The sequence below is a fragment of the Chiroxiphia lanceolata genome, chromosome 3, assembly GCF_009829145.1.
Source record: "Chiroxiphia lanceolata isolate bChiLan1 chromosome 3, bChiLan1.pri, whole genome shotgun sequence".
Lineage (NCBI taxonomy): Eukaryota > Metazoa > Chordata > Aves > Passeriformes > Pipridae > Chiroxiphia > Chiroxiphia lanceolata.
In genome coordinates this window covers 92,219,055-92,247,047 of record NC_045639.1, presented here as the reverse complement: position 1 = coordinate 92,247,047, position 27,993 = coordinate 92,219,055, and the positions used below count along the sequence as shown (strand labels likewise).

The following is a 27,993-nucleotide window of genomic DNA, read 5'->3' as shown; positions in this document are numbered from 1 at the left end:
CGGAGTGCGAGGCGCGGGTGTGGCGGGGCGGGCGGGGCGCTCTGCCCGGCGCGGGGCTCAAGGGGCGGCGCCGCTCCCGCACCTGCCGCCGGCGCGACCTGCGGGGCTGCACGGCCCGGCCGGCCATGGCCGCGCTCCTCGGCCTCGGTAAGTGCGGGGGGCGGGAGGGGACCCCAGCCCCGCCGGGACCCGAGCCTCCCCATAGCTCCTCTCCGTGGGTTCCCCTTTCGGCTCCATCCCCTCCCCTGCTCCTGGGGAGCCTCCCGGAGACCTGTCGGGATTCGCACCGGCTTGGACAGGGTCCGGCAGCCCGGCCCCGGGGAGCGCCTCTGCAGCAGGGCTGAGGTAAGGCACGGCAGGGCGGCGGCGGTGAGGAGCTGAACCGGTGAGGAGAACCACGGATGGGACGCCTTGTCTGAGTAAACAGCCACTTGTTTGCTGACTGGAGAGTGCTGGGTGCTGGCAGTGCTACATAGAGGGCTGCTGACACTTCCTTTGGGTTTGAGTGGAGAAACAGGGAAAATTGACAAAGCTGGCACAGAAGGATTTGGCAGAAGAGAATACAATGAGACAAGTATATTTTTATTTCTGGTGGGGTTTTTGTTGTTGTTGTTGTTTATTTATTTATTTATTTCTGTTATTCTTCCTCTTCTCAAAACCCCACTATTGTAAACTTGTATTCCACTGTCAAAAATATTTTGTATGTAGTTCTTCCCGAGCTCTTGTTAAATTGTCCTTTATTGCTTTTCAACTATATTCAAAGTATATTCAGCTGTAGTTTGCCATTCTCCTTGGGAGCTAGCTATCTTGCTGGTCTTGCCATTGGATAGAAACCACAGCTTTGTTTGATATTTTTCATTATTACCTGGCAGAGAATAATTCTGCAGTCTCAGAATTGGGAAATGTAATTCCTCAGTTCCCATTCTGCAAAATGCAGGTGCTAAAATGTTCTTTTTTTTCTCCCCTTTTCACTTTAGACACCAAATTCTCCAGAACATGGAATTTTACACCTACACAATGAATCAATAGTCACTTGCATAAAAATACAGACATCTGTAGAAATTTAAATATATGTGTCTTCTTGTCAAAATGGGTCCCTATAAAAGTTTTAGCTACAAAGATGCCCTGAACTCTTTTAAGCAGGAAACAGTCAGTATTCCAAACACTAGAGTAAATAACTACAGTGAATGACTAAAGTAATAACTGTAAATTTAAGCAATTGTATAAGCTATAGTGCACTGGATTCTAAAATCATATAGGACAGTGTTTCATGTATACCTCTGGCAGTGTACCCCTCCGTACTGCTAAGGAAACAAATGACACATCCATAATATATCATTAGACCTAGTGAAGCCCTTTCTTAGACTGAATTACCTTCAATCATCGATTATGCTACTCAGCTCTTTATTTTGCAAAAGCATATCCTTGTTTTTGTGGGCACAGGTTCCAGGTGTGTTTGAAATAAACAATAGTCTGAAATAATCCTTAAAAAGGAGCAGGTGCTGCTAGTTGGCTGCTCAGTCAATCCTACTTTGAGTATCCATTTTCAGCCACTGCTCCTCGAAAGCTGTTGGAACAGGAGGGAGACAGCACAGAGTCTTTGTGCTGCAAATCCTAATCAGATGCGTAAATCTTCTGTTATGTCAGTACCTACAAAATAGGCAAATGATCATCCAGCAAAGTACCTTTTCTTAATAAGTTCCTGCATTTGTAATTTTGTATTGTCTTATATAGAGAGTCTTTTTCACTCGTTAAGTATTTGACAACGTTTTTTCTTCTGTCATCTGAATAAATAGTGAGTAATTTCACAGTTAGACCTTTTGGAGACAGTCGCAGAACTAAAATATTGTCTTAATCAGCGGAAATTGTTCCTATGGATGGGCCAGCTGCCCATTCCTCAATCTCAAGAGGCAGGAGCTGTTTCTATCAATTGGTTTTCATGGTTGACATACAGACACAGCCTAAAAGAGTATTTCAGGCTGGAAGTCACTGAAATCATCACCAGTCTTGCATAGATCTGAGAACTGGCAGGAATATGCACAATTGAGGAAGGATTAGCACTGGCTATAATAAGCACATACGGCCTCTTCTTTGGCTCGTAGGGACACTAGATGCTGTTGTACCTGTCAATTATAAAGTATTAAATGTTGCTTTATATTTATCAACATGCATCCAGAAAGTGTTCCCTACAGCATCACTATTATATCACTGGTAAATATCATTTCCAGAAGGGATGTCATCACCTCTAAACAGTACTGGCTCTTTAAGATTATTTAGATTAATATTTTATATGTAATTTCTTACTCTAAAATGTATCATTGGAAAAATTTAATTTCTCCCGGTAGGGTCTGGACAAGTCTTGAAGGAATATTTCATGCCTCTTGCACATGGTGTTTAAGGGATTAAACAGTGCTGGAAACTACTCAAATTCCATATGAATTTACCTAAACATGACGGGGGGAAAAAAGGACGCTTGGTCTGGAAGATGCTGTGTCCTTCAACAACTAAGGAAAACACTCGCATCAGGTGTTCAGCAGCTAGTTTGATAAAGCCTGAAATCAGTGTCTGAAGCTTAGTTTTATAGAAAATAAAGATGTGGTTACAATTTAGAAGTTGTGTTACCATGGGAATGTTGATGAAACCCCAGTTAATTTTTTTTTTCTTTTCTTAGTAGGGCAATTTAATTTTCTACTGATAAGTCACAGGTGGTGACGCTTTAAAATTTTTTGCCTTGAAACCTCCATATCAGTCCTCAGTTTCAAAACTTTTTTATGAAATTAACAGGCTCAGTGCCCTCAGGGAAGCAGATAAAGACATAAACTGGGGGGTGGTGTTTTCAAGAAATAATCTGTGAAGTAAAAACAGAGTGAAGAGTACTCTATTATAAAATAAAATTGCATTTATTGTCTAACAATTGTGTACCTGTCAAATCTTTCACATAGTTTATTCACAGGAATTCCAGTATAATCTAACTCGGTGAGATTTCATGCAAATAAAATGCTGTTTCCTCTGAATTTTATACTGTTTTTCTTTGTGTAATTTATTATGTATCTTATTATTATCTGCAGTAATTTCAATATGTCTGTGCACTGATGTCATATATAGCTATGGTTGATGTTATAATACTGGGGTAAAACAATGCAAAATATGCCACACTGCAACTTCAAAAATTTAAATTTAATTTTCCAGTTGCAAAACTGAGGAAAAGATTTCTTCTGTTAAAAAGTAACTTGACAGAAAACTTGAATCTATAGATAAACTACAGTAAATTATATTTTTGTAATCTATAAAAAGGGAAAAGCTGTAAAGGAAAAAGGTCAGTACAATATCTGCTGTATTAACTATATAACACTGTATTCTGTTTTCACAGTTTTGTTCATGTATTTCACGTGTATATCTACTGTCCAGACTGCTGACTGTCTGCATTTGAGGGAGCAGTGTATAAATGCTGCAAATGGATGTGAGAGTGTCTGGAATGTTGTTGAAGATGCCTGCAATATTTCAGGTAATTCTTTACGGTGTACGCATCTTTATTTTGAGTTGTTGTATCATACATATTCATAGTTTATCACAGTATTGCTGTAGTAACTGAATGAATCAATGAGATTTCAAAGAGAAAATTATGACAACAGACAGACAACTTCTGAAATCCTTGACAATGGCTGATGCTATTTTTACTAACAGTCATATTGTCCTTTCAATACGGTGATAAATGAAATTTCTGCACTATGAACAAAGTCAGAGTCTGAACCAAGTCAAGAAGTCTGAATTCAGCAGAACTTATGCTCTTATGGGATCCAGTTAAACAAAGCCAGTGTGCAGCTGGAAAAAAGTTCCAACTTTGTTTTACATAATTTAGAAGAGTTGATCTGCCCCCTCCCTGGAGGTGTTCAAGGCCAGGGTGGATGGGGCTTTGAGTAACCTGATCTAGTGACCGGTATCCCTGCCCATGGCAGGCAGGTTGGAACGAGATAATCTTTAAGGTCCTTTCCAACCTAAACTGTTCTGTGATTCTATAATCTCACACAATACCCAAAATAATATAGTAGTTACTTAAATTCTTAAATATTGCACTAGAATAAGAAAATAATCAAATAAAGAAAGCCTCAAAGGAAGTTGTGTTTTAGGGAGGCACACTGTAATTCTTCAATGAGTAGTACCTACGTGTCACAGTAATTCACTTGCAGGGGGTGATAGTATGATAAAGTGCAGGTTATGACACAGTTAAGCCTCCTTGAATTGTTAAACAGATTCTCGCATAAATGAGGGCAGAAAATCAGTTTCTTTCTCTGTTTATTGCTCTTCCAATATCTGATGCTTTATTTCCAAATAAACTATGTTTTAAGTAGGGAAAGACCAGGTATTATAAGTTCGACCTGAAACTCATCCTAATCTCTGTGGTTGTTCAGATGAAACTGTTCCTTTCTCCAAAGGCCTGTTATCTTCTTGAACAATTCTTGGCTATCATTTACCACCTCTCTCTTCCTTTAAATCCGTCCAAGACCTTGCTGTTAAATTTTAAGTGTTCATCTTCCAGGTGCTGTTGCACTATAGTCTGATAATGTCATTAGACCAAGCTAGTAATGACACCTTTTTTGACTGCTAAATGTCAAGGGCCTTGATTTGCTGCTACATTGCTACATCAGCCCTAGCAAATGATAAGGGCCAGGGACTCTTTTCTGACTGAATTCACCTGTCATGGGCAGGATGTAGAGGCATCTGTATCTCCATGGAAACCTCCCTTCTGCTTATAATGACATTATTTGAACAGAACCAGCAATATCATGATGCTGTAATCTGTTCTGAGCCTCAGCTGCAGCAGAGTTGACAGTGGGAATGCCCCTCTGTCTGTCTTGATGTCACGACCTGATCCCACATTTGGTTTGTGAGGGAAGCCAGGCAGTAGAAGTTGCTTGGCTTCGTGGTCAATAAGCCATTGCTGAAACATTCACTTGTAGTGTAATCTACCTGAATGCCTCTGTCTGTCTGATTTGTTGTATAGATTTGATGGCCCAAATGTCCCAAGGCAATATTTAAAATAATTAAAACAGAAAATTCTCTGAGAGATCCTTCTTAGTGTGTCTTTTTCCAGATACTTATCTGCTTTGCAGATAAAAGTATCTGAATACTTTTAAGAATAGATGGACTAAATGAAAAATACATGATAACAATTACAACAGTCCCCAAAGAAAATTAGTTTCAGCCCAGGTTCTATTGAGCTCTTAAATATTTTATGTGAAGTGAAACAGTTTCAAAAGATATGGTGGCTGTTTGGAGGGGAAAAAAAAAAGTAGTATTGGAATATGCAGTACTTTCAGGCTCAGGTGACTAAAAGAATGAGCTCTCTAGAACCAGACCTCTTCCCCAAATCACAAGAAGTTGTACTTGCTTCTCTCACATCATTGACAAAGTCAGTATCACCAAGACTACTTGACATAAAGATCAGGTTTTGTGCTCTATCCTATTAATGATTATACCCTGCAACCAGATGAAGTGGACCAGCATAATTACTTCTGTGATCTCCCCTTTGGATGTACTGCATTGTCCCATAATATACTGTTTATCTTGCTTATCATCCTATATACTTATTCATTGATATTAAAGGTATTTGTAACTCTGCCAGAGAAACCATGCAGAAATAAATTCTTCTTGTGATTGCTTGTTTGGTTTTGCATCTGTATGTTTCTTTAGGATAATAGCTTTGGCAAGGACCCTCCAGCAATGCAGAGCACTCAGGTATTGTGTTGGGTCTAGGACAAATTATACTAAATGTGCTTATTAGGTACCGTGATCCCAGAGCATGTAAATTGAGTCAGACAGCCAATGGTACCTCCTGGAGAGCCTACAGAAACAGAGATAGAAAATCTACCAGCAGCATTATTAGTAAGAGTAACATTATACTGTCTGTCATTTGCAAGTCTAAAAACTTCATGGATGAACTGTAGGAATGGAAAAGACCCTTCAGTTCTGAGCACAAATGTGTTACTTGAAGGTAATAGCCAATGGGGCAAATATTTGTTTTGTTAGTTTCTTTATGCAAAATCTAATTACAAATGATAATTACACTCCTACTCTGTGGTATGAGTTCAGTAACTCAGTCCCTCAGACTGTAAACTCAAAGTTAATTGTGTGATTATCAAGACCTCTATCTTTTGCTCTTCAGAGCAGGTCTGGGAACACTCTCCAGATGACTGCCTAAGTCACTCCTTTTCCTGTCAAACTTTCGATTGCTGTTTCCCTACTACTACAACAGCATTTCCAGAGTCTCAGTTTGTAGTCCTCTGAGTCCTATCCTTCTTCTACCTTCTGGGCTTTTTTGGTTTGTTTGTTGGTTTAGGGTTCTTTTTTTCTTCTATTATTTCACTGAAAAAAAATAAATATTTCTGAGCTCTGATTTAATGAGGAGTATAAATTTTCTTAATTTTTCTGAACTGAAAACATCTGTGTTCAAAGAAAAAACCTCAGACCACTTAAATTTTAAGGAATCTCATTTTGAATTAGATTTGGATGAGTTCAATTTTCTTACAATAACAGAATATTGAGGTTGGAAGGGATCTCTGGAGGTCTAGACTGTGGTCTCACCAGTGCTAGAGGGGAAAACCAAGGACTTTTCTCTGCAGTCTTCAACTGCAGTTCCTACTGAGACAACTGAAGAGCTGACTGTGCAAGAACAGAGATTATCACTCTGGAAGTGTCAGCTTCTACTCTGTCATGCTTCTATTCGTGATCCCGTGTACATGAATTATATCATCATCATCATCATGGCTAGGCTTCGCGAACGAAGATTTGGGAAGGCACTATCCACATTTGCTGCAGGCACGCTGGTGGCTTATGAGGCCAATACGTGACAGACATATCCGATTGCAAAAGGCGCAGCAGAAAGACTCCTTAGATGGTGTAATCTGCAAGACACGGTTCTTTCTGCGTTGCCTTTTTTCCTCGACAGTGATCCTGCGTGTGTTCTCGAAGGAGACAGCTGCGTTATAGATGCTGTGTCTCCAGGCCTCCCGATTTGAGGCCAGAGTAGACCAGTTATGGTGATCAATATGGCCAAGGCTGAGATGTTGTTTCAGGGAGTCCTTGTATCTTTTCTTCAGGGCTCCTCTCATGCGGCAGCCAGTGGCAAGTTCACCATAGAGCAGGATCTTAGGGAGGCGGTGGTCCTTCATCCTTGAGATGTGCCCTGCCCATCGCAGCTCCGTTCTCAGTAACATGGCCTCAATACTAGTGACAGCTGCTTGCTCTAGTACAGATGTATTGGTCACATAATCTGACCAGTGGATGTTAAGGATTGTACGGAGGCAGCGCTGATGGAAGCGTTCTAGGAGACGCAGGTGGTGGCGGTAGATGACCCATGATTCGGAGCCGTATAGGAGAGTAGACAACACTATGGCTTTGTAAACGCTGATCTTGGTGCTTTTCTTCAAGTGTTTATTACGCCATACTCTTTTGTGGAGTTTTCCAAAAGCACTATATGCCTTAGCTAACCTGTTGTCTATCTCTCCGTTGATCTTACCATCCGAGGAGATGAGGCTACCAAAGTAATTAAACTGTTGGACTGATTTGAGCTCTGATTGGCCAATGGTGATGTGGGGATGATGGGGGACTTCCTGAGGTGCAGGCTGAATGAATTATGTACTTATAAATAAATCTAATTATGGGTAATGGTTGCCAAATATTAGGTTAAGTGGGCATTTTTTTTGGAAATGCCTTAGAAGCATATGTGTAAGATAAAATATATTACCTAGAACTAATCACTGGTAAAACAGCAATAATTGAAAACCAGCAATAAAATATTTTCTGCTGTTCATCACAACTGAATCAATACAGTGTACACACAGACCAATACTGATAATAGGTTATTTCTACAGAATTTTCAAGAAGTCAGGCAAGGGAACCCCATAAATCTGATGTACTTCCTGATTCTGTCTGTGCTGTTTGTATGTTCATAGCCCCACAACCTTCCCCTCACCCCCGTTTGTCAGCTGCTGTGACTCAACTCACAGCACATGGGGCCATTCTGAACACAGCTTTGTGTCTGACTTCTGACCATGACATGTTAGTGTCATGAACACAGGTGAGCTAAGTGAGACTGGGGTGCTGTATAAGATATACTGGGTTTTGTGGGTTTTATTCTTCTACCTCTATTCACCTCCACTCTTGAAGTGTCCTCGGGATCTTGAAGAAGAAAGTCATAAATTTTGTCAATAAGCTAATTTTTACCCAAGCCCCTCCTGATCTTTGTTTTTTTTCTACCCATGAAATTCGTTCTCCTGAAGTTCTTCTATTATCCCTTACTCACTTCATAAAACATAGATGAGAATATCTGCCCACCTTCTGAGCCTCCATAGTTCCCATGTCACCATATTATTTCCACCCTAGTTTCTTGGTCAGGGCGTATTTTATATCCATGACCTTCAGTAGATCTTCTGATCTCCTTGGCTACTGAAAGTGTGAGGTCTAAGGGTCAGGGTCATGCTCTACTTCTGAAAATGCAGGAGGCAAGTTGAAGATGCGGCTGGAGAGATACAGGCACTGTCACCACCTCCTTTGCTAATACAAGGGGTGAAGTGGGAACTGAGAACTGCAGCTCTTGCTGGCCTGTGACATTCCCCTGTAGCAGTGCATTTTTTGATACGCCCCCAAATCCTCCTTAGCAACAGCAACTGAAGAAAGGGCAGTGCAGACACAGTTTGAAAAAGGGGTGGCAGGATGTGGATGTGTGTTCTGGAATAGCTGATTTTCGTTCCTTCAGGCGCAGGCAAAATGCAGTTTTCTCTTCCAGAACTTTGCTTTCCACTGCTATTTGTGACAGCAACATATAAATGATGTTAAAACTCTAATCACGTTAAATCTTGCCCATGGTGGTAGTGACACATAGCTTCTCACTTTTCAGTTTTACTGGAGTGCGCAGTCTCTGCTGCTCCAGGTTAGTGGGGAAGCAGCAAGGCAGGAAGCCAGACAGCAGCGTTCACAGGGCAGAGAAAATAGCCAAAGTGCTCGGTAGATTAAAACTGATCCTCATGCTGCCCTGGGATCTGGTTGGATCTCATGAGCCATGTACTCCTTGTCTGACATACTGCGAGACACTGTCTATGAGGTGAAGAGAGCAAATGTGCTGGTTTGGGTACCTGCTTATCTCTTTTGACAAGGCAGATCATGGCTTTAACAAAATAAAACTTTCTTAAATGGTATTAAACTGCTTCTTATGTAACATTCTTAAGTAATGTGTAACTTTCTTAATAATAAATAATAAAATACTTTGAAAAACTTTTAGCTCATAAAGTGGAGAGTTGATTGATTTACCTTTGTACACAAACTAGTATATACTCTTTATTACACATACAAGGAAACTATGACCTGACAGCCTGTGTGAGTGTCTTTGTCATTGAGTCCAAGTGCACACACAAGCAGTGGGCTTAAAACTGGGCTGATAAGCTGGGGCTTCTGCATATTTTTTTATGTTAACTTCTCCTTTATTTTTATTATTAAAAAAACCTAAAAATCAGAGTATTCTTGGACTAATTTAAATTTGTTATCATCCTCAGTCAATGAAGTGGTTCTGTAGAGTAGCTGTCCAAGGGTATATCCAAATGGCACTTGTAGGCTCATGCTATCCTGACATGAGTTAGAGAATCTGACTTAGTGCTGACATCTCCTCAGCCTGGGGTTAGCATCACCATTATCACAGGACTAGGTCTGCCATCTGTGTCCTCTCCCTGACACTCTGTTACGTGGCAGTGCCTTAGCCTACACTCTGAATTCCTATCCCTATAGCAGGCACCTCATTTCTGCACAGGACCAAGATCAGTCTCTCAGGGCCTCAGTTCAGGATGTGCCCCTCCACTCCTTTGCACCTTTTCAGTTTGGTCTCTGTCCCTCATCTACTTAGAATAAAAGGTATGCGTTAAAGGTTTTATGTACCTTGTAAATGAGAACAGATATTCTGGCAATGGGTCAGATGAAATAAAAGAAGGGAATATTGTACTCGCAACTTTATTATATTACTCTGAATATTATTTAAAATTTGTAAATTATGACAGGTTTTCAAACAAAATTAAGTGCAAGCCATCTTCTGTTGGCAAAGCATATTATTTTTGTGCTTCAATTGAATTGTTTTATGTAAACATATCACTTAAGTGCTCATAAACATTAACAACGTTATAATTTTAGTGGTGAGTTCTGGGTAATAAGTGCAAGGCAGAAGACACTCTTGGATGTAATAGAATCGTCCAGGTCCAGGCTGATGAATACTCAGAATTTAAAAACTGTGTCTGCACTACAGACAATATCTGTAGCATCACAACTTTACTTGGGAAACAGTGCAGCATTAATAAAGGTAACTAAACACAAAGTTTTAATTATGAAGACCAAACTGAGTAATTTTGTAACCCCCATTTTAACTGGATTCAAATTTCTTTACATATTTCTCAAATCTGAGAATTCCTCTGCCAAATAAGTTTTGTCTTTTCTATGATATTCACACTCCATATGAAAGAAATGCCATATCTGCTTTAAAATAAACAAAACCAATAAAATGTATGTGATAAATTCAAATAGTTTCTAAGGCTCTTGCTCGATCCACTGGAAAGCAAGAGTGAAAACACAATGTGTGTTGAGGGCTACTCATTGCCTGAGGAGGTTTGAGCACCATTGGATAGGTTATAGAGAGAGAGACAGATCCAGCCACGTTATGAAGGGGAGTGTGAGGAAATGGGGATGCACAGTGGTGCAGTTGTGTCACACTGTGTTGCAGGAGCACCTTTACTACATCTGAGAGAGGTTACTGGATGTAGGAAACATAGTCACCACCTTCGTAAAGCTGTACATAATATATAAAATGCATCTTTTAAAATTTCTGTTGTAATCAATGGGCCTAGCTCCTCTCAGTTCATTTTATTATTCTGAGAACTCTTATCCCTTCAGAAAGCCTGTCTGTAATTGAGAATTACTCAGTGGACGAAGAAATTGCAGTTTGTGACCCAGTGTCTCCTGGCATAATGATTAGCAAAGCTGACACAATAGAGCTAAAATCAGCCAGTGAATGAGAGTCTGGAAAGTTGATTCATGGCACTGATCCTTTACTCCCTGCTGGCATCAAACAGCATACATCAAATAGTAGTAGAATATATGGCTTTATTGCAGGGGAAATAATATCCTGATCTGTTACTCCTTTCCCCAAACAAGAAGGATACGTATCTAAAACCTGACATTGATGTCATTTGAGCAGTTGCTTTTGCTTCTAGCAAAATGAAGTAATTTTATATTTTTTTGCTGATTGAGATGACATTTCTCACTAGCATAGAAAAAAAGTTCATATGGAGTTACACTAGTGTTGAGTTTACCTACAAAGGATAGCATATGGTGTTGGTAGGTACTTTCATGAGTAATTCTCCCTGTCTAACTTAAATTGCTATTTCAGGTAATGAATGAACCATCTGCTGGCATTGTGATTTTCTCTTTCCAAATTATGCATTGGATTAAGATGATAATCCAGGATATGTCCAATCTGTAGGTGGTTAAAATTATGTGAAATGTATCCCTTTATATGCAGTAATTTTAGTGAAGATTTCTTTTACTACTGTTTTGCAGCTGAATTGTTAAAGGGGACTACTATACAGATAACAGCACACAGTAAGCATGAGGAAGATTCATTAGTCTGCAAGACTCTGAAATTATTCTGTGTTTACTTACAGCTCAGAATGAAACTAGGGCTGTTTCATTCATTGTATTGCATTAAGACAATTATCCTTTTCCTGTGTTTTGTGCTGACCTGTGATGATGCTCCATCTTCCATTTCATTTATATCTCTGTTCGTACCTATTTGTACAGAATATTTGGAGTCTTTCTCAAGATCAGACACTGAACTGAGTTTTAGGCAGCACAGAAACCCCAAAGACGAAAGGCACTCAGAAGAATTGGAGAACGACTGCCGTATTGCAAAACAACGCTGTCGAGAGGACCCTTCCTGCTTTGCCCTGTACAGGAGCTTCCAGAGAGCATGCCAGGCAGATGCAGCAAAGTGCAGGTTTCCAATGGTCAACCAGGAGTGTTTGTCAGCATGGAAAGAACTGATGAAAACAGTGCTGGGACAGTGCAAGTGCTCAGAGCCACTTCAGATGAGATGCATTAAAATATGGAAGGGAATATTTAACAACCGTTGTTTACAATACTCTCAAGAGAGCCAAGCTTCGGCACCCAGTGGACATGATGACGACAGTGATGATGATGACTATAATGCTGATGTTGATGATGAGAAGAATCTGGTCACTGACACAGGTTAGTGTTATTCCAGCAGTCTGAATGCTTTCATACATAACAGTAGTGTCCACAGTCAGTAAGAAAGGTTTTCTTAATCATTTGCACTTTAACATTGAAAATGAGTTCATTTTAAAAGGCCTGTTTGTTTATAAATGAACTCACAATATGATAGAAAAATGATAGCCTGGATGCAAATACTCCTGTCCTTCAATATGTTAATTTGATACAACCTGATCCAAATCAGTCCATTTTAGCTTTTCTTTATGACTAGAAACAATATAAGACCATTAACAATAATTTTCTAATAGCAAAAATTGTCAGCTTGCCTTGACTTCAGGTCATGACAAGCGGCTGGTTCAACTTGAAAACTAGTCCACTGATGAACACATTAAGGCCTCTGGCTTTTATTTATTCACAAGAAATCTGACTTTATAATGCAGTGAGAAGCTCTAAAAAACTCTTCTTGAGTTCACAGGTTCTATAATTATGTAAAGAATGTTATCAGCAGCCTTTAATAAACTGTGCTTTGATCCCAGAACTTATGAATATATGTAATAGAGGGGTTAGAATTTGTTAATGAGTTCTACTCAGTGAAACTAATTTGTTTTATTCTTGTTCATTTTTACTACTGGCACTATGCAAACAAGACAGCCAATACTTTAAAGTTAAAAAGCTAACCTGAGACATTATTTATCACTTATACCTGTATCTGTGTCTTTTTCTTCTAGACAATATTAGTATGGAAACCAAATTACAATGGGGTTTATCTGCTCTCTCGAAACAAGGTAAGTCTGAATTTACTTATGAATCCTTATAAATCATTTTAGTTCTGTTTTCAGATAGTGTACAATGTACCTCGAGATTGAAACTAGTACTTTTCATTCAAATGAGTGAGCAAGGAGTCAACAGATTCAACATATTTTTAGTTAAGACACTGAGTAGATAAGAACTCAAAAATGCCAGGTAATAATCATGATCCTGTTAAATTTACAGAGGAAAATCTTATCCCATAAACATTTTAGGGGCAGAATTTTTTCGATATTTTTGGAAGGTTTACAGTGCAGTCTAGAAATATCTAAACTAACTTTGAAAGCACAAAAATGCTGTTTATATTCTCTTCTTCATTACTTATTACATAGCCTAGCATAACAAAGGAGATCTCAGCAGTTTTAGGAGGGTTGCTTATGAGGGCCAAGCAGTGGAAGAGAGAAGTATGAAGATTACACAATAGGCTTAAAAGAAGCATTGCTGAAGAGCTGATCAGAATTTTTGGGAGTCAGACTTGTTTTTACTGGGAATGTTGCAGACAGGGTGACTACCGGTCATCACTTGAGAAAATTTTCTTGTGATTTCATTTTAAAACTGTTATTCTTTTTAGTGTACACAACAAATAGAACCTGTTTGGATGTGAACAGGGAGTGCGTTGAAGATGAAGTATGTAACAAACAGTTGTCCCTGTACCTTAAAGTTTGCTCAGTAAATAAGAAGTGCAACATGGAAGAATGTCAAGCAGCCCTAAGGTCCTTCTATCAAAACATGCCTTTCGAAGTTGCTCAAATGATGATATTTTGTGATTGTATCCAGCATGATGAATCCTGCCACAGAGCCAAAGAACTTCTCCATGGCAAGCCCTGTGCAGTTACTGCAGTTCAAGCCCCATCGTGCCTGAATGTAATCCATATGTGTGAAGAGAATGAATTGTGCAGGTTAGTAGTAGAAGTATTTTGCACAGTAAGGTGCTTTTGAATAATGATTTGGTCAAATCGTTTTTATATATATATATGCTATATATCTCATCTATTACAAAATTATTTTCTGCACTGAATCTGCTGTGTTTGATATCTTCACAGATGTTTGCATCAACTGTGGTAATTCCAGAAGTAATTTCACAAGTTAACTGAAAAGATTAATTTTCAGAAAGGTCTGGAATCTGATGTGGGTTTTTCTTCCTCCTGTATCATGACACGTAACACCATTTCTGCTGGACAAACAATACTGTTGCATATTTTCATTACCACTTTCTTCAGATAACACCTGCCCATCTGCACCTTTGCTCTCTAGCAGTTTGCCCAAGTGGTGCAGCAGACCAGATGAAGTTTGTTTGATTAATTGCCTTTTCAAGCACAGAGTCTGACCCTTTGTACCCAACAGCCGTACAACCAACTTGACCTCTTCAGAAAACTTCTGTCTTACTCCCTTTGTCTCCAGCATACCGATTCTTCCAAAAAGTTGGCCTGAAACGTGCACAGACCACCAAACTTAGGAAGAATAATGCCCTTTCAAGATTTTATTTTATGTTTAAAAAACATCCAACAGGATTAGCCCATATTTGTAGTTCTACCTAATTGCCACCATTTGTGGATGGTCAATTGGCCCACTTTGATTTTCAGTTTAGTTACCAGTTCCCTTGTGAATTAGACCTGAATTTTAGCTCAAAGCTGTGCTCAAATTAACCTTCAGTCAGGAGGCCAAAAGATGATTTTGGTTTTGTACAGATTATTTAGGTTGGCGTCAGTGGGAATTACCTCTTTTTATGTCAAAAGAATTGGGCTACAAATGTGTGTCTGTACCTGTGTAAACATGTAATATCATAATTGAAAATTTCTGAAGTCCCCATAATTTTGGGAACATTAATGTTTCCTGGCACTGACAATAAGTGCATATAATGAACAATTAGTCTATTAATTATGGCTAGGCATATCTATAAATCAGGAGATTAATAAAAATAATTCTTAGAACAGAGGTGGCATCTGCTTTGAAAACTTTGCTTGTGTAATGAAAATATTTACAGAAATTTCCTAGCCAGTATTGTAACAGTTCATGCTTTTCCATGTGATTTCCTTATAGCCATTACACAATATCAACACCAAATTAATAACCTAATTTTATGATTAAGGACAAATAATATCTTAATGTACAATATACAAGAATTTACCTTTATCATTCCCTAACATTTAATGTAAGTGCTAATTTGTTTCTAATTAATATATACAGATTTCTTAATTAATTAGTAATAGATGTTTTCTATTGTCATATACAATGCATTAAAGGCCAATTTTATTCCATCCTAAGAGCAAATAAACTGAAGATTATTGATCTGGGAAACAAGTTATTTCTTCTTGTAATTTATCTCTGCTATCAATTAATCTTTAAGTTCAGTTGAATTACTGTACACTTTCCTGAGCCTTGGACATTTTGTATTTTGTTAGCATTCAGGGGGACAAGGGGTTGACAAAAAATGTAGATTATTTAATGTAAAATAAGTTGAATGTTCATTCTTCCTTCACACTGCCCAGCAAACTGATCCACTAGAACAGCACCTAGTGTGGTTTCATTGTGATGACTGGTCTGATTCCTCTGTCGGCATTTTTTCTGAGTATCAGAGACTGCTGGAATTCACACTGTGTTTTGCTGGGGAAATCTCCACAGGTGTTGATTAGAAGAGCAGTTGCTTTTTCTCAAAATCAGAGCAGAAATTAGGCTAGCTATCACTGAATATTGCAATTTTTGAAGGCTTAAGTGGTAACTTGGAAATACACTCTATTTTAGTGGTGATCCTTAAATGTCTTTTCTTGAAATCACAGTTTTTACAGTGTCATTGTATACTTCTTTTCTTCTTTTTTTTTTTTTTTCCCACCAGGAAAAAGTACACATCTTTTCAGTCAAAGTGTTGGAGACACGTGACAAAAAAATGCTATGATGATGAAGCTTGTCTTGAAACTTTAATCAAGGATGACATGCCCTGTTCTGCAAATGCTGATTGCAAAGCAGCCTACATTAGCAACTGGGGCACAATGCTGCACGTGGAGTGTACCTGCCAGAATCTGCCTCCCGTGGAGCAGTCTTTGTGCAAACTCTTCCATCACATGCTTCACAGCAAATCCTGCTTCAGTGAGTTACGTGAGTAACACATAAAACCTCTAAGAATAATTATTTTTAAAGAGTATTAAGATGCTGGCTTTCACCAGGTCTTTACTATGTCTTTGATACCACAGATTTCAGCAAGATTTATAGCTGCAGCTTTTTTTAAAAAAAAGTCCAAAGCCTTCTTGTCATTGGCTTAATGTTGTACTTTGGTACACTGTTTTTTACAAATAATATGAGGCAGGATGTTGGTTTTCTTTCTTTTCTTCTTGGAGTCTAAATATTAGTCTACCTTACGCTTATTTAGCAATAGACTTCATTCCACAGAAAATACTTCAGTTATTTAAATAGGACTTTATATAGGAATGGAGGCTTTAGGATTTGGTCTGCTCTAAAAACGCTGGCCTTAACTCAGATGAAATGTATGCACTTTCTCAGAACCAGTATCACCTTTTATGTGCTAAATAAGTCAGCTACTTATTTTTGTTAAATATAAAGGTCCTTGCCAAGTCTTTAGTTAAGAGAGAATTGCTAATGCAATAAATGGCATTGGGAACAAATATTAATGTTTTAGTCTGAATCAGGAGTGTGTCTTTAGAGCAAAGCTCCTGTTTGTCCCCACTCATAGTGTCAGGGATCACATCGTGGTGTGGTTCTACATCACAGGGTGGTTTTCCTGGATTCCTGCAGCCTAAAACTGAACCTGAGGGTTCATCTGTCACCTCTGCAATGCTCCAGCTACACTCCAGATTGTCTGGTCCATTGACCAGATCAAAGATCAGAATATCCTCCTCTCGAATCTCTGATCTATTACACTAGCTATTTTGCTATATAAATCCTCTTTATTACCTGTTAGTGCATCATACCGTATGCCACTCATCTTCTACATGTAATTATATATATTCTCAAACTAACTTGGGAGAGGTAACTATATCTAAATATTACGATGAAAAGCAATGGCTTTTTCATAGTTCTATCTGATGGACTGCCTTTTGAAAACATATTAATTGTGTGCATTCATTTCATTGAAGGAATTAGCTGCTTTTTTAATTCTAGTGACCAAAATGTTACCACTGATAAGAGTGTAATTTTCTTTCTTGTCACTCAGAGTCTCTCCAGAAATTATGATAAAGTTGCTGAAACACTGCCCTTAATTTAGTTAATCATTACTCAAACTCAGACTCTGAGAAAATATTAAAAAACATATAACAACTCCCCTGAAAAAACAGGGGACACACTTAGATTTGAGACTACTAGCAGTGATTTTGCTTTTGAATGTTACTTGTTTGTTTGCTTTACAGCTGAATTTAATGGTCCAAATGAGTGAAGACGTTGTATTAGTTATTTCTTTACCTACAAAACAAAAAATATGATCCTCATGTCGGAATAATCAAATAATTCCTCATGAGCTTTGCCATTCCCTGAAGCAGCCTCAGGATAAAATGGTTTGAGGTTATTTTGTGATCGAAACTTCCCTAACCTAATTGAGATTGAAGAACAGAAGCTTACATGCTCATGTGCTGTAACAATTTCCTGGTAGTTAAACAAAACTCGTTTAGGGAAACAGGACCTTGGGCTGAGTAAAGGATCAGTACCTACTCTACACTTGCAGGTTATTGTTAATCTTGCTGCTTTTTTTATCTAGATGTCTAGTTGTAATGCAGCTAAACTGATGATGGTGATGAATATGGGTTTTATTATAAGGCACAATTTTAATACCATTATCTGCAAGGCAGCTCAGAGACGTGGAGTGACTGCTGTGTTGCAGAGCCCACCCATCCCCGTCTGCTAACTCATTCATCTGGCCTGAGCGTGAACTTTGGATGACTTTCACTCTTACAGTGGCAGTGATTTTTAACACTGAAGTCTTTCTGAATAGGCAAATACCCAGGGCTAGGAAAAGGGATCTTTACCTCTAGAACTGGTGTGAACAGACCCACAAGTGGTGTTTACACCATCTCATCTTCCTACTCTTGTACGGCACTGCCTTTGCTATGAGCAGATGCTCTCGGGGCTGTGCTTACAGGATTACATTTGCTGCAGACTCAGTAAAAGGCAAGAATTGTGACTGGCTGTTATATGAGGCAGAAGCGCAGTGTGGATCAGTGCCAAAGTAGGATTGGTGTCACAACAGGAATAGGCAAAAATGTCAGTGAGAGAAAGCTAAAATTGAAGCTTCTAAAATATTTTAACTCTGGGTTGTACTTTTGGATCTCACAGAAAAAAAATAAATTGCAGGTAGGTTTCTCTATTTTTATTTGGACAATGTTCCAGGCTGAAAATGTCAGCCTTTCTTATATTGTTTTCATTCCTAAAGGGAATAAAAATTTCTCAGTTTAGAGTTCATGTGAGTGACCATGCACAGTCTTGTATGGTTTAGCCTCCTGCTCTGTAAATTGTTCTACTTAGGTAAACCCTTTATTTTTCATTTCAACAGAAGATGCATATTTTCAGATACATTCATGAAATCATGCCCACTACGAGAATAGGCCTTTGTGAAAAAATTTATTGATGTCTGTCAACTCGGAGAATAAACTGTGCGGTTTGGAAATTACTTCTAAGTACAACCCATTTCTCATCACTTTTATATTGGTTTGATGGGCCCAATTCTTCTGGTGGGCCTATTTTTAAAATAGTTTATGTGAAAAGAGAACTTAAGCTGTTTTGTGGCAGAGAATATTTTCAAAGTGTGCTTGTCCTCCATGAGACAAACTACATGGGAGGTTTAACTGAGATGGGAAAGGAAAAACTGTTATGCACTCATTCAACTTGTTCATTGAGTATCAGTAAACAGTATTTTTTAAAACTCCCTTTACAAATTCTGTGGTGATTATCAAAATATCAAACTGCAATAGTCACCTAAATTATTTTTTTAAGCAATATTTTGAATGGGTAATTTCTTTCCAATATTCAGGTCAAATTTCCATTCAGAAGAATGGTTTTGGCTGGGTAAATACAGAAATGCCAGGGAAGAAGCCTTCTGGAGCACAGCTCCATTCTTCTGCAATTAGTGGTGAGTCTGGGCAAGTCACTCCATAATATCCGTAGAAGTACTCTTGAAATATCCCTCATGTATGATAGAAAAGACTAAAGGTTGGGTCCCTTGGGTGGGTTCAGGCAAATAGCTCGACCTCTTCCTGTCCTGTTCAACCTGGATAGCTCCCTACTTGTTTGGCTTAGCTTATATAACCACAAAATAAAGTTAATGAGACTGAACCAATTTCTCTGATAAGTGGTTTTGAAATAGATGTCTCACGATCACTGTATTATAATTGGGCAAAATTAAGCTATTAAACCTTCCAGAGCCTGACTCTCTGTACAGTCATTAGAGAGCAGTAGTCGTAATGTGTAATACAAATTATTAGCTTTGATGTCATAACTACTTTTATCTCTCTTGACTTTTTGTAGTAGTTACAACAACAAAATTAGGAACCTACAGTAAGTGGTCTGAAAAGGGGCTTGTGTTATGCTTCATCAGACTTTACCTTCTCATACTAAAGAAGGACACGCAGTTGTGGATCACGATATCCCATGGGCTGAAGAGCTGTATCTGCTTTTATTTCAATGCATTTACAGTAAGCAATTAAGCAACATAAAGTTAAAGCCTACTGAATTAATATATAAATTTTCTCATTGTTGAAATAATATTATTTTATATTTTCTTTTGAGGGAGCCAGTTACAGAGTGAGAACACTAAAGAGCTTAATGCACAAATATCAGCTCTAAGGAGAATGACCTGTTCTACCTTGTGGAGGACAGATTACAATACTCCAGACATTACTAAAAATTAGTTTCCAGAACGGGTCATACAGTCCACTTTAAACAGTGGAAAAAAATAATTCAGTCTCTGGATGTAGTACAAAATGAAGGGACTTCTATCCTCTGCATTCTTCAACTATTGCTGAAGTGGGCAACCTGGGAAGTATAATAATAGACTAAGGGAATGGGATTCCCGAGACCTGTATATAATAATAATAATGAATAATTAAGCATTTGGCCGTAGTGTTGGCATTAAAACTACTTACGAATTATGCATGTCATCCAAGTGCTCTGTGTAGCCAGAGAAGAAAGTCAGGGACCCTCAAAAGAAGATTAATCCAATATTTTCAGACTGCATTTTCTGGAAGCATTAACTTCTTTTTGCCAAGTACAGAAGGAGCCTGAATCTCTTGCTGGAAAGAGACTCTAGTGGTTAAATAATGCAAGTCATAATACAAGAAATCCTGCTCTAAGTAAGAAAATGCAAAATGCAAGATATTTCACCTCTGTGCCTAGTTCTAACTGCAGACGCTTTCAGTGGGTAAAATATATTATACATTTCCCTCAGGGATTCACATAAACATTTGCAAAAAAAGCAGCCTGCACCCAGTTAATTCTGTTCCCACTGAAGTCTGAATACTTTCCAAAAACCTTTCCTTGAAGTCTTAACAGAACTTTGGATGGCCTTAGAAAAATAAAAAGAACGCTGACCAGCCTAAACTATACAATAAAATATTCCTTCTATTGGAGCTGTCATGTACTAGATGGGAACTCTCTAAGCCATAAAAGTCTCATAGGAAGCCAGGCAAGGAGAACAATTTGATTCAGGATATCTACCTGATGATAAAAACCACATTGCAAATTGTTTCATAAATCCCACAGCCAAAAATCTAACCCAGTATCCTAGTAAATTTGCTAGTAAATGTGCATTACTCAGGCTGCAAAGGGAGTTATCATCTTCACAAAATATTTATCTTTAATGAAATCAAATCCCAAGAAGAATCTCAGGGTGCAGAGGCAAAACAGTTAAATTGTCAACTATGGCCTTTTGTGTGTGTGAAGGCTTTTGAAGTTATTTGCTTCTTGGCTATTTTCTGCTTGGAAAGCAGGAGATGCAATCTGCTGATGTCACTACAGTAAAATATCAGAAGAAGGCTTTACTTAGTTTGTCACTGAAAGATACAAGAAACTCTTTCACCAGTTGAAATGAATGACCATCTACAGATGACCATGCTCAGAAGAAACTCAATATTTCTTCACCTTTTTCTTAATTTTTTTCTTCAAAAAATAGCTTACTGTTCAAAAAAACAGTAAGATTTCTCCATTCTACTCAGCAGCATTTTGAATCATCTCATTGGGTAAGACTGCTTTAATAAAAGGAGTCTTTCATAATAAACAATAAATCTGAACGTATATACATATAATCAAATATATTTGCAAATAAATAAAACTGCAGTAGTTGAAAAAATATTATTCCAGCTTTTGGTGTAAAAAAATTATACCAGGATTCTGTAAAAATCTTGACTGGATCTAAACACATTCCCATTCTCAGGGGAGAACAGGCCAACAGAGTCATCTGTGGGCTGATAAAACTCTGTTAACAGGATGTGATATGGTCAGAGTCATGACCATGTAAAAGTTAAGGAGACTTTTGCTGTAAGCTTAGGTAGGACCAGAATTTTATGTCATTTTGGAAACATTATCCAAAAATCATTCCATTTTTGGAAAAAAACCTGATAAATCAAAATTTGAAAAATTAAAGTGTGTGAAGATAAGCATTGACATTCATCAGCACAGAGCTTTGGAGCTAAGTTAGGGTTTTTTTTATGGAAGAGAAAGCAAGAAATACAGAACGTTTATTCTGTTCTTGTGAGATACAATAAAATTGGGCTTGACCCAAGACTGTTGAAATTAATCTCATTTTGTCATAAATTGTAGTGTTATATATTTTCTGCTGAGGAGTTGTGCTGTGCTGAGTATCTAGATAAACAAGTAATTGGCAGGGTTTATCTATAATTATACCAACTGCTGTGGGAACTGAGATTAGTTCAGCTCCAGTGACTTTAATTTGTAAGGTATGAAACATTGTCCATCTGACTGTTTTTTAAATGTAGAAAAATGCCTGTGACAAGCTGTGGGCAGCCAAGAAACGTCTGAGCACAGGCTGGCATGATGGTTCGATGAATATGCACTGTGTATACAGAAGGAGGTAGATTTACAATAGAGTGTAATCCCACTAATTGTTGCAGCTGTTGACCCACAGTTACCCTCTACCAAGGCTCATGACTGGAAATGTCCGTGTGTCTGTGTAGGCAGCTCCAGCTGGTGCTTCAGTGGTACCTACAGCCCCAGTCGTCGTGTCCCTGAGGACATCATGCAGATACGGGGACCCTGCTATAGACCTGCCATGAGGTGAGGAGGCCCAGGAGTTTCTCATGACTACAGGCCACCTCCATGGCACAGAGCAGTGACCCCAGCACCTCACAGCCCCATGGAAACGCCAGCTATCCACTTGTGTCTCTATACATACCAGTAGTTTAACCACAAAGAATATATAAAATGCAGAATTAGCTTTTCAGCCACAAAGTTTTGCCTTCTACTGGCCTCACAAATTTCCTTCCTTCTCTGCAGCTCTGAGAAAATACATGTTTCCTAGCATGATCTCATCACTAACATCCTTCTTTTGTTCCCAACAGAACTGTATCGACATCTCTTTTACCAGCAATTCACCAAAACCACAGCATTTTTTAAGATTTCGACAAAAAAAATAGAAAAATTTCATTTCATTTGATCATTTAAGAGTTCTTTTTTAATCAAAATGAAACACCTCTTACAAATTTTTAAGAAAAATATCACAATGTTTCAGTGAAAATTTATTAGCCCATTTTTAACTACCCATGGCTGTTATTCCTAAAAACTTGTAAGGTGTAATGATGTTCCTAGCATTGTGGTAAGTGATGTACTTTAAAAACTTCTTTTTGCCTAAAATGTGTGTGAAATTCACTTCCACTTCAAAAAAGCAGGAAACCGTTATTCTTACAACTGCTCCTGCACTTGTAAAAAGGTTTTAAAAATGACTGTGTGTAAAATTAAGATTCAGAAACTGAAAAAAATGCCTACAAATTACTCTTTTGCAAAAACTCATTATCTTAAAGAAATGTTGTAACTTGAGAGGTGGGCCAACTGCTGATCTGGTTTTTAATATATGTTTTTAGCAATCCTGCTCTGAGAGAAAGATGGACCTCACACCTCTTTCTTCAAAAATTCACCATGTTAAATATCTTTCAGTAGGTTGCTGGTATGTTCGTTCTTTGCAACTTGTGATGGTTCAATCATTGCTTTAATTTTTGTTTTATTGGAAAACTTGAATTTGGGATAGTTTTTTTAAGAAAAAGTGAGCACCATCATACCATAAAAGCCAGGCAAATCCAACCCCCTGTTCAACTCCTTGCTTGCCCTGGTGTAGAATAAATATTCACTCTCTTACTGGAGCTGCTCCAGCATCCAAACAGCCTGTGTTTGTATTACACTGTATGCTACATCTGCTGCATTTATGTAGTGTATACAGAAATGCCTCATTTAGGGTTTGTGTGTGCATATGCACAAACAACACACAAGACATATAATAACTGATAACTTTTTCAGAGACCAGAATTTGGCCTTCTCGCAGCCCAGATAAGTGGCCCAGTGATGAGGCCAGGAATCCATTTCTTCTTCAGTGAATGTTTCACCATCTATGTAAGGTGGAGCAGCTAAGGCTCTCTGCATTTGAGTTTCTACGTAAATAAAACTTATTTGATTGTATAAACATGACAGAATCAGTGCAACAGGAAAGTCACAGAAAGGTCTCGTGGTTTATGTTTGCGGCTCTGCATTTATGCCCTCTTGTCAAGTCATCTAACCTCCACACCTCTCCATACCATGTCCAGGGCTTGCATTACACTCTCAACTGAAATATTTCCTTCAGAATAGTTGATCAAAACTGATGGATTCATTCCTTCAAGAAAAATAAGTTTCTCCTCATTTGGAAAACAAAAGTTGAAACAGCTCCCAGTTTTTCAACAGCTGGAATTTTTAACACATAAGCCACCTAAGTGACTTTTTGGTGAGAAGCCTAAGAGAAAGAGGAAACGGCATGGGAATGGGGCCCAGAAACACAGTTTAAATCTAAATCCCATTTTACATTAATTTGATTCTAGATCAAGTATTGCTGCACACTGTAATTATTGTAATATGTGAAAAAGGAAAAGAAGGCTAGAAAGCAAGTAGGAGCCAGGTCTGCTCTGATACACAGAAAAAAATTAACATTTTAAAATTAATACGGAGAATACTCTAAAACACATATCAGAGTAACAAGCTGTTCCCCTGGAGCAGAGTAAAAGGTAGTGCTACACCTGTGAAGTGCTGTTGGAGCTGGTATTTACTAAAAGAAGTCTGAAAATTTTGTACCAACTGGCAAAGGAAGAGTTATTCCTACCATTGACATACCATTTTAGGTGTTTTCCCTCCTTTTAATTACTTATGTCAAAATTGATAGCTATTTTAGCTTACATATGTATGCATTCCAGTTCAGATCTCAAATCTGATTCTTATTACTGAGAAAGTAAACACTTCATGTCTGTTTTCTGTTTTTTACTTTTAGGTGAAACAGTCTACATTATTGCCTACTCCTCCTGCATAGCTCTCATATTAGGAATAGTCCTGTTGACTCTCCTCAACATCAGGTAATTTGATAGGGATATTAATCACGGGTTCTAGGAAATTGGAAAAGCAGAAAATAAAATGTTTTGACTTGGTTAAGAGGTAGACACTGCGTTTGTCTTTAAAAACAGTCCCAGTGATGGAAAGAACTGACATTGTGGGTGTCAGCAGGGAAGAGTGAAATACGATGCGTATCTACAATGCCCTCCATTCATGCAGAGATCCCAGGCTTTAGGAGGTTTCATTTCCTGTCCCATGGTAGGGGAAGGTGAAATCTGAATTCAGAAATTCTGTGAGGCTACCTTCCTAGCCCCATAGCAGGCAGCAGTAATGCAAAAAGGAAATGAGAATATTCAGGATTATAACATTTAGAAACCAAACCATGAATGCTGCTATTGTAGTTAATATTCTTGCCAAATGCCATTTTTGCTGATAGGATTCTGCGAACAACACCCATCATCCCCACCATCCTCCCCTCCCACCCCCTGCCCCATATGAGAAACTGCCCACACACCAATGCTTGGTAAGAAAACAAAAATGTGCATTCACTTAGTTAAATGAATATGGCCTTTTCTTAAATGATACATTTTCTTGGACCAAATTAAATGGCCAGATTTCAAGAATTACACTGTCAGATGATAGGTAACAGAACATGATGTAGCAGGAGCTACATATAGTGGAGGGGATATTGAGTCAAATTTCATTATTAAATTCAGAGGCAGATCAAAGAGGAATCATGTAGAAAAATGCAGAAGGCAAATCAAGAATATATGGGAACAGAGACTTCCTCTTTAGGTTTGCAGTTACAGGAATATCAGCATATAAATAAAACTCAGATTTAAAGAATACAGAGGATGGAAGAAAGAACAGTGCATTAATAACAATGAAGCAAATTATTTTTTACCACAGTGTTCATCATAAAAAGAGGGGAATTTTGCCACTGATTTCAATTAAGCCAAAGTTCAAACCAAAAGCTGTACAGTTTATTGTTGAATACATGCACATTCTTTGTTTTCAGAGCCTGCAGAACAAAATATGAGTCAAGGAGTCTCTTGCCAGACCATTCTTCTGAAACATTTATGGCCCATTATAAAAGTCACAGATGAACTACTCTGTTGCTTATGCTTTTTAAGGCTATTCTTGAAAGCCAGCCTGTACAGATGCGATAATAAAATATATATTAGAAAAACTACTATAAATTATGGAATTTTGTAGTTAGGAATACAAAATATTTTTATATTTATTAGCTCATATAAAACCTTTCACAAGCCAAAAGAAAAAAAAAGGTAGAAGTGTGCTCTCTCTTATTTGCGTAGATTCACAGATCTGTCCTGAGCTGCACATTTCCTATATTTTTAGATGCACATGGCAGTGGTATAAATGCTGCATCAACAGTGGCAGTCTTTGAAACCTACCCTTCTGATCTCAACTCATCTGGAAGAAAGAAAAAAATCAAGTCAAAAACATTTTAGAGAGCTGATAGAGAGGACGTATGTGATAGGTTTGTACACTAGGCTCCCAGGTACCAGGTACCTGATGTGGTATTTGTAAGGCAGCAGTCACAGGTTAGGCTGCCTGTAATTCGGTGGTGGAGCACTTGGGGGGCTAGGAGAAGATCAGGATTACAACCCCTTTCAGATCTAAAATGACTGTCTGGACTACTGCTTTGACCCCAGAATGTTGTTGCTGGAACTGGTTTTAATTTCTCCTCCAATATGCTTCTTAAAGAAATGAATGAGGTTTGCCACGTTTAATACAGTAAGTTTAGAAAGCATTTTGTGGTCTGAATGCCCAGTGGAGAGAGCCACTTGCTCGGGGCTGAAGTGCCTCCTTCTCAAGAGAGAAGCTATGACCCATCTCATTATCTGTGTTTCCTATTTGTTGCCTCTAGGAAAGACCCGAAGTGCCTTATTCTCCCCTTGCACTGTACTGGGAGTCATGGTCCCTAACACACCATTCTGGATCCCACTTCCTGGCTATGGGCTCTGGACTTCTCTCTGTAGCTGAGTTGTTTGGCTAGATTTAAGCTTCTGTTTGTTACCAGTGAGTGGTCTTTGTCAAATCTTGGTAACAATCTGGTTCTGGTGAGCACAGGATAATGCACTGGCATTTCTTATTCCACTGTTATCAATGAGTAGCACATGTATTGTCTTGTTATAATAGCATCTGATTAATTAATTTTATTTTGAATGTGATTAATTTTAATTTTGTTTGAATTATCACTAACTAAATGTAACTCATCTCCAGTTTTGACTATGACAGATGACTGATCGAGGGCTAGAAATTTATGTGAGCAGAAAAGCAGGGATCTCTACTTTTTAATGTGACTTTTGCTTCTTACTTTGGTAGCTTGTGAAATGATTAGTGTGAGAGCAAAATCTTAAGTGTGCAGTTCTGTTGGGGAGAGGTTTAGAAATTTTTAACAATTATTAAAATATGCATTTTCCCTGTCTTTATCATCTGCATAAACCAAAAAAACTTGTTCTTGTTTTGCAGTCAAATGTTTTGTCATTACTAAATCAGCATTTGGATAAAAATACAGAAAAATGCAGTTATTTCGTTAATTAAAAAGATCTCCTTTGGCAGTCCAGCAATTTGCAGTACTCAGCTCACCTCCCACCATAGAGGTATTTTAAAGTGGTATATTCATATTCTTCATCTTAAAACTGTGAAGGAGAAAACTGAAAATACTGTTGAGAATATGTTCTCATCAGTGTTGGATAAAAACATTTCTTTATGTAGGAAATGTACTTATGACATGAACCTTGTGCTGGTTTTCAGTCTGACTTCAAAAAACAGTGATGCAATGCTGAAGCCTCCATGTCACAAAATTTGAAGAGAGCCATTTAAATACAGATTTAACCAAAATTTAGTCAACAACGAAAAAATCTCGTTCTTAGAAACTTTTTGTTTTCTAACTATCTTACATTTAGACACTAGAATTCCAACTCATATATGTGCTTAGACACACTCACACTCACAAACAAATATATAGAACATATTTCAAACTGAGGGTAAGTATGTGAGTTACTCTGAAAGACAGCAAGATATTTAGTGGCTGTCATGTTGCTTCTGTGATTTTACAGGCTCTCTTCATTAGAGATGAATTACATGCTTAATGGAAAAAGTACATTTCCTCCATTATGCACGCAAAAAGTACTATTGTGATTCATATTTCGTAGTGATACTGCATTCTGTGAATTGTATCTAGGTGTTAGTTATTAAATAAAGGAATTTCTGCTGGGATGATCTGTATTCAGGTGACCATGATTCAACTCTGCTTCATGAACAGTTTTGTGATCATAGAATCATAGAATTGTTTAGTTTGGAAAAGACCTTTAAGATCTTTGAATCCAATCGTGATGGAAGAAAAAGCAGTATTTTTGTAAGAACTTCATCATTAAAAAT

At 38.1% G+C, this 27,993-nt stretch overlaps 1 protein-coding gene across 4 annotated transcripts; it reads left to right on the top strand.

Annotated features, from left to right (window-relative positions):
- Nucleotides 1-96: 96 nt before the first annotated feature.
- GFRAL (GDNF family receptor alpha like) lies at nt 97-27,856 on the top strand. 4 transcript variants are annotated; one of them, XM_032684300.1, is made up of 9 exons: nt 97-147; nt 3,371-3,505; nt 11,833-12,279; nt 12,990-13,046; nt 13,640-13,967; nt 15,902-16,161; nt 19,040-19,138; nt 24,527-24,608; nt 26,477-27,856. In XM_032684300.1, exons 1-9 carry the CDS (start codon nt 126-128, stop codon nt 26,532-26,534), a joined length of 1,488 nt encoding a protein of 495 aa, XP_032540191.1. In that variant the 5' UTR covers nt 97-125; the 3' UTR covers nt 26,535-27,856. The 4 variants fall into 4 exon arrangements, with proteins under 4 accessions (XP_032540191.1, XP_032540192.1, XP_032540190.1 ...); XM_032684301.1 differs by lacking the exon at nt 26,477-27,856 and adding an exon at nt 25,945-26,448; XM_032684299.1 differs by lacking the exon at nt 26,477-27,856 and adding an exon at nt 25,604-25,730.
- The last annotated feature ends 137 nt before the right edge of the window (nt 27,857-27,993 follow it).